At 51.2% G+C, this 7399-nt stretch overlaps 1 protein-coding gene across 1 annotated transcript in view; it reads right to left on the bottom strand.

Annotated features, from left to right (window-relative positions):
- Positions 1-592: 592 nt before the first annotated feature.
- Positions 593-7399, bottom strand: part of Camkv (CaM kinase like vesicle associated) — a 14608-nt gene continuing 7801 nt past the window's right edge. The window contains exons 2-11 of the mRNA XM_028756816.1: positions 5540-5643; positions 5303-5434; positions 5057-5131; positions 4703-4841; positions 4448-4568; positions 4242-4317; positions 4016-4152; positions 3776-3854; positions 3465-3552; positions 593-3190 (exon numbers count right to left, since the gene is read on the bottom strand). Coding sequence (XP_028612649.1) covers positions 2609-3190; positions 3465-3552; positions 3776-3854; positions 4016-4152; positions 4242-4317; positions 4448-4568; positions 4703-4841; positions 5057-5131; positions 5303-5434; positions 5540-5634 — 1524 coding nt within the window. The 5' untranslated portion in view covers positions 5635-5643 and the 3' untranslated portion in view covers positions 593-2608. The remainder of the gene's footprint in view (positions 3191-3464; positions 3553-3775; positions 3855-4015; positions 4153-4241; positions 4318-4447; positions 4569-4702; positions 4842-5056; positions 5132-5302; positions 5435-5539; positions 5644-7399) is intronic.

Genomic DNA, 7399 nt, shown 5'->3' with positions numbered 1-7399 from the left:
CGGGGCGCTGGAGTGGCTGTGATAAGCAGCCCGCCAGCCTTGCGGAATCCTGAGACTTAGCTCTTTGGAGTCTCCTAGGAGTGGATCCCTGTTTCTACAAAAAAAAAAAAAAAAAAAAAAACCTGCGATGGCCTGTGGCGGAAAACAGTGAAGCAACCGTCTGACCCCTATCTCTGTTAAGCCGGGGATTGTCTCAAGCTGGAGCCGGTGCGAAGCGAACCAGCCTCCTTCTTGCTGCACTTCAAGACAGTCAAATAGACTGGAATGCCAAGAAAAAGGGATGATGGTACCATGGCTATGGAAAGTAATAGGCCATATGCTGGCAGCCCACAGTTCCCAGATCGAAAGAGGGCCCCCACTTCCTCAGCCTTCTATTATGGATCATCTTGGAAAGATGGACACATTAAATCCTAACCCTTCAAACCATTACACTAGCCCCGGCTTTATTTAAATATGACCTGACAACCTTTGAGATTAGGTAGACACTAGGGGCAGTAAGTTAGCCCTTACCTCCCAGGATTCCTATGCCTGGGACTGTAGGATGGTGATTTTGGAGGCACAGATGCTTCAAAGACCAGGAAATAGCAAACCCTCTTTATTATTCCCACATCAGATAAGTTAAGGTCCTCCCTGAGAAAGCAACCCAGATGAGTTCACCAAAGCCCGTCTGAGTTGCCGCGAGTCTCCTTAGCGATTTTTACCGCATTGTTAGCAGTATTACTCCCCCAGAAGAAACATACATGACTCCATATTATAAAGCAGGTATGCACCAGCCGGGGAAGACAGAATGAAATCTTTTTGGTCTAAGTGGAAAGCACAGGTATTCACAGGAAGTAGGCATCAACATACAGCACAGAACTGTTGTGCAACCCCACCCTCTCCTCAGCCCAAGGAGGCCCACTGTGCCCACGAGCAAGGTCACTTCTATAGTGGTTGGCCCTCAGTGGATTCCACCTCTATGTCCAAGTTAAGACAAAGGCTCTTTGTCAGCAAGAATCGGGAAAGGATCAGCCCTTCAGTGCTCTGTCCAGGTTAGATCTCAGCTGAAAAACACCATTCCTGTAGTCTTTTAGAGTCCAGAGGATTTCCAACATCATCCAGGTAGACACTGGAGAAGGTGACCTCCACTTTCACCCCAAGTAATGCACTGAGAGCATCAGCCACTACTCAAAACCTGCTCCCACAGCCTCTTCCCTCCCCCAGTGCCTTCCATAGGCTCCTCCCCAATAGGACAGAGGAAGCAAAGGCAAGAGGGTGGCCAGAGACTTTGCAGGGTGACGTTTATTTGCCAGGTTCAGCAGGCACACAGTTAGCCCACCAACCTTCACATACCAGAGCAGACCCACAGGCATGCAGGGAGAAGGGCAGGACCACCATAGAGTGCCGAGCAAGGGCAAGGACCAGCGTGGCTGCCTGTTCAGGCTGTGGTAGGGTCTGACCAAGGGCACCTGCCAAGAGCATCCCTCAGGGAGCTGGGGGATCTTATTCTGCTTCCTCATCCCAGCCAGAGCTACTTTATAGGGCTGAGTGATACCTTAACCTCTGATAGTAGAAACCGAGGAAAAGTCTCTCCGTGTTACTGAACTAAGAGCAGAAAATCTGCCGCTGTGAAAAAGCAAGCTCCCAATGCAGTCTATGAGGTACTGCCATGCCTCCCTGGGAGGAAGCGGATTTATGGCCTGAGCCTGCATGAGGTGACTATGGGAAAAGTCTCTTCCTTGGTAGTGGCATCTAGGAAGACCATGGGGGGACACCACCCCTCCGTATTCAGCTCACAGGAAGGACCCAGATAGGCTGGGGCACTGGTGTTGGCCCTGTACTCTGTTCTCCTAGGCACTGCTGCTGCATCTGACATGGCTCTCTCCTTTAGAGTTTCATAAGAATCAGGATACAGAGCAACCCACTACAGGACTCAGGAGGCTATGAAATAACACAAGAATCTTCAGAGGGAAGATTGCCATCCCCACCCAGGGAAAAAGATGGAAGCTTCTGCCCATTCTCTCTCCCACTTCTGAGGATCCCCACAGCTACCATGCAGTGCCTGCCCCCAACCATGTGACCAGACTTAAAGCACACTGCCCTAGATTGCTGCATCCTCTCTTGCAGCCAGAGTCTACTCCTAGAGCAGCCCAAACACCACAGGTACACACCTTCATGTGCAGGAGCCTAACACTGCTGACAGGGCCTCGCTGGAGGACCAGCTCTCAGGGCAAGGCCACCCATTTAGGGCCTGGGAAAGTATGAGGTTTGCAGGGCCTGCCTGGGGAAGTGATGAGGCAGGAAGGGAAGGAGAGCAAGGACCCCCTGAGTATCCCTAGAGCAGCATCCCACAAGGAACAGAAACTGGTGAAGCTAGCGAAAGACAGAAAGCCACAAGGAATCCATGCAGGGGCTGGGGCTGGCCCTGCCTCTGGCCTGCCCACCACTCACATACATCCACACAGGAGACGAGACTGCTCTCCCATGGCCCCCAGGCATGCCCCACTGGGATGAGGGAGCTTGGGGGGAGCTAGGGCATCATGCCAGTGACTCTATATACAGTGAGAAGCCCCTCATCCAAACTCCCACCCTCCTTCCCATCCCTCAAAACCCCCAACAGGCTGCCCATTCAGCTTGTCTCCACCCTCTGAGACTCCTGGGCACAGCCAGTAGCCTCTTCTCCTTTACTAGAGGGTGGAGCCTGGCCTGTGGCACCCTCTAGGGCTGTGCTGTCCGGCTGGGCCACAGCCGGCTCAGGGGTGGCTGCTGCCTTTGCAGCTGGCATGCCACTGCTTTGAGTGGCAGGCACTGTGCTCTCTTCTGTGGCTGGTGTAGCTCTCCCATCAGTAGCTGGAGTGACACTCCTGTCAGTAGCTGGAGTGACGCTCCCGTCAGTGGCTGGGGTGATGCTCCCATCAGTGGCTGGGGTGACACTACCATCTGTGGCTGGAGTGGCGCTGCCGTCTGTGGCTGGGGTAGCACTACGATCTGCAGAGGCTATTTCATCACTCTTGGCAGTACACCCAGCACCACCCTCTGTGGCTACGGTAGCACTGGCCCCAGAGGCTGAGGCAGCTCCACCTGCAGCTGCAGCAATGGCCCCACTAGCAGCCCCCGGAGTGGCAGCATCTGAAGCAGACTGGGCTGCTGCTGTTCCAGATTGCTCTGGTGCCCGGAGCCGCTTCATGAGAGTGGTCACTCGGACAGCCTTCTGCAAGGAGGACAGTGAAGAAAGGATTATGGTGAGGTTCACTAGATTCTCTCCTTCCAAACGGCTAAAGCAGCCCCTTCCATAGCACCCCAGCTGCCTCTGGCTACCCAGCTAATCAGTACTTCAGCTTCTGATAACGCAGCAGCTGCAGCTGCATGTGAAGGCTTGAGAAAACTTTGTGTTCAGCTGAAGAGGTGCAGTAGGAGCAAGGAACTGTGGGGTGCAAGAGAAAGCACTTGGAACTGGGCCAAAAAGAAAGGGAGCCAAAGCCTACCTTCCACTTGGCTCTGGCAAAGTTCTTCTCAATCTGGGCACAGACACCATCCTTGATGTTCTTATCAGAAGCTGCATTGCCAGAAATCCTAGAAAGGAGGCAAGCACATCTGATCAGAATGGTCTGTGTCTTCGTAGAGACGGCACAGTTCTTCCCTGTGTGATCTAGGGCCACCAGGCAGAGCGTCTGGTTTGGCCAGAGCTCAAGAAAGTCTTGCCTTACCCTCAAAACCTCAAGGATGAGGACTTCTGGTGTAAGACATTCAGAGTATAACAGAGACTTGCCCACTCCTCCCACGGGGCCCTGCTCACCACTCGTGGGAGATGGCCTCTTCTGCAGTAATCCGCTGGTCTTGCTCTACCTCCATCAGCCTTGTGACCAGGTCTTTGGCTGGGGACAAAGCCAGGGATGGGCTAGGCAAGGGTGCCCAATCTCACTGTCTAGATGTGATGGGTGGGCTGGGGAGCAGGAGTAGAATCCAGCAGAAGCTGAGAGCAGCGCCTCCCTCCGTACTGCCCTATACTCTGCCCACATGCTGGGTATCTCCTCACCTGCTTGAGAAATATCGTCCCAGTACGGAGAGTCAAACTCATAGTCACCAGCCAGGATCTTGCGGAAGAGATTCTTATCATGGTTCTCATAGTCATCTTCTTCTACCTCCTCATAGAAGGGCGGGTTGCCTGAAAGCCTACATGGAGTAGGGTCACCTAGGAGGGCCACAGACACAATTGTCCAGCCCACCTGGATGCAAGCCCAATTGTGTGCCCTTCCACTCACAGGATATACATGATGACACCAATGGCCCAACAGTCCACAGGGCGACCATACCGTTGCCGTCCTACCACTTCCGGTGCTAAAAAAAAAAAAAAATGGTCATCTGCTGGTCAGTATCAAGCGTGGCTGTATATAGCAACATCTCCCCTACCCCAAAGTCTCTCCATGAAGACTGTCCCTCCAACCATCCCTGTCCCATCCCTCCTTGCCCAGATACTCCGGGGTTCCACAGGGCTCCTTGATAAGGCCGTTTTCTAGCTTAGCCAGGTGAAAGTCACTGATGACAATCTTTGAGTTCTTCAGCCTGTTGTAGTACACTAGGTTTTCCAGCTGTTCAGGAGAGAATGGTAGAAGGGTTGGCAGAAGCCATCATGAGGGCCTCAAAAGCTGACCCAGAGCCAACGTGGCTCATGCCATCCCCAGCCCACTGTCAGGTGATCCGGTCCCTCTGGCTCTGGCCTTACCTTGAGGTTCCTGTGTACAATCTTGAGCGAGTGCAAGTAGGCCACAGCCTCCAAGACCTGCCGCACCACGTTGCTCGTGTCTCGCTCCGAGTAGTAGCCCTGGTCCAGGATCCAGTCAAACACCTCCCTCCCCGTGGCCCTGAGGGACACCAGCCCCTGAGCCCGGCGTGGGCAGGATCGGGGGTAGGACAGGAGCATTTGGGAGGCCTGCTTTGTACTAGGCACTTAGACGGGCAGGGCCCAGGGTCTTGGGACCCAAAGGGTTCCAAAAATGGGTTTCTTTAGCTATAAAGGGAGGGAGAAAAAAAAGACCCTAAGGACTGGGGAATCCTGGAACCCCAGAATGGTACTCACAGCTCCAGAAAGATGAAGTATTCCTTGCGGGTCACAAACACATCTACCAGCTGCAGGATGTTAGGGTGTTTCACCCTAGTGGCAGTGGGAAGAGTCAGTAGTCAGGGTTGGGGGTAACCCTGAGAGAACTTGGTTCCAACATTGAGTGGTTATAACAGACTAGCGTGTACTTCCTCAGGTGCCCTGCCCTTCAAGCTCCCTCCCCTGCCATCCCCTGCCCCACTCTTCCCCAGCCCTCACACTCACATCTTGAGGATTCCAATCTCATTCTTGGCTGCCTTCCGCACCTTGCGGCCATCGCGCTTCTGGAACTTCTTGCAGGTGTGCATCTTGCCCGTTGTCTTGTCCTTGGCCCGGAAAATTTCACAGAACTCCTCACTGAAGCCAGCAGGCACACCGGGCCTTAGGACAGGGTATACTCCAGTCCCTCTTTCCCATCCCTGTGTCTATCCACCCATCACTGTTCACCAGCCCAACACTCACGTCTTGATGACTTGTCCCAAATCATATCTGTCAGTCACTTCCGATGGCTGGTTATAGTTCTTCTTGTCGCCCAGAGTCACACACCCAAACGGCATTGCTAGGCTCTAAGATGCAAACAGGAGGGGCTCTGCCTCAGCTATACCGTTTTCTTACCCTCTAGCCCAACACTGAAATTGCTTTTGGGAAACCCCAACTCAACTCAGGTCAAGTGAAGGGCAAGGCAGGCAAATCCAGATCTACCCTGCTTTTTGCAGCCATACATGCAGCCATTCAACCAGGCTGCCTGAGCTACAACAGTCCCCACCAAGCAAAAATTTACTAAGTTGACATATTGAGAAATAGTTCTTTTATTATATACACTTGAAAAGACTTACAGAACAATTTGTTTATTTATTTAGTTTTTAATTTTGAGACAGGGCCTCACTATTTAGCCCTAGATGCCCTGGACTCAACATGTACATCAAGCTCGCCTGGAACTTGCTGAAATCCTCCTGCCTCCACCTCTCCAATAATGGAATTAAAACATCAGTCTCTGTAAGGCCAGCCAAGCGGCTCACCAGGTAAAGGCAATGACCTCCAAACTTGAGTCTGATCCCTGGGACTCACATAGCAGAAAGAGAGACCCAACTCCCAGAAATTGTCCTCTAACCTCTGTATATATACTATTCTGCGCCCCAATAAACAAACAAACAAACAAATGTGATTTTTAAAACCACACAGCTTCTTTAAAGTCAGGTGTAGTGACTCACATTATCATTCTAGCACTCAGGAAGCTGATGCAAGAGGATTGCCGTGAGACTAAGGCCAGCCTAGGCTACAGTGGAAACCCTACTTCAAAAATAAATAAATAAATAGAATCTTTTTGTTGTTTGTTTTTGTTTTTTTGGTTTTTTTTTTCTTTTTGGTTTTTCGAGACAGGGTTTCTCTGTATAGTACTGGCTGTCCTGGAACTCACTCTGTAGACCAGGCTGGCCTCGAACTCAGAAATCCGCCTGTCTCTGCCTCCCAAGTGCTAGGATTAAAGGCGTGCGCCACCACTGCCCGGCCTTGTTTTTGTTTTTGTTTTTCAAGACAGGGTTTCTCTGTATAGCCCTGGCTGTTCTGGAACTCACTCTGTAGACCAGGCTGGCCTCGAACTCAGAAATCCACCTGCCTCTGCCTCCCAAGTGCTGGGATTAAAGACATGTGCTACAAATGCCCGGCACAAATAAAATCTTTAATTGCACCTATTCCATGAACATAAAAAGAATAATCTTCTTTTATTTTTTAAGATTATTTATTTGTTTGGTTGATTTGTTTGTTTGGTTTTTTTTGAAGTTTTTTAAAGTTTATTCCAGTAATTTCTTTGAAATTATATCATTTTCCCCTTCCTGTCCTCCATCTTGCTCTAATCAAATTCATGACCACTTATTCTGTAGTTATTGTTATATGTGTGCACACACATGTACATATTCCTGATTATATAAGTATAACCTGCAAGGTCCATATTACTTTACTTGTATGTATGTTTTCAGGGCTGGCCACTTGGTATTGGATAATCACCTGGTGTGCTCTTCCCTGGGGAAGACTGTTTCTCCCACTCTAAGCCTTCCTTACCTCCTATGGTTCTTTGTCTAGGGATGGATGAGCTCTCATGAGCTCTCCCCCATGCTAGTTATTTATCTCAGATGGTCTAGAGATATCAATGTTGGTGAAGCTGTGGACAAAATAAAATCTGTTGAAAGAGGGCAACTCCCCTTTAAGAATAGCTGGGAGCCAGGTGTGGTGGCGGGGGGGGGGGGGGGGGGGGGGGGGGGGGGGATTGTGACGAACAGACAGGTTACGAAAGGGCTGGGGGTGGGGGGCTGGGTTCCGGGGCGG

The sequence above is a fragment of the Grammomys surdaster genome, unplaced genomic scaffold, assembly GCF_004785775.1.
Source record: "Grammomys surdaster isolate TR1022 unplaced genomic scaffold, NIH_TR_1.0 126131, whole genome shotgun sequence".
NCBI classification, from domain to species: domain Eukaryota; kingdom Metazoa; phylum Chordata; class Mammalia; order Rodentia; family Muridae; genus Grammomys; species Grammomys surdaster.
The sequence above is the reverse complement of the archived record's forward strand: the minus strand, read 5'-3'. Positions and strand labels throughout refer to the sequence as shown.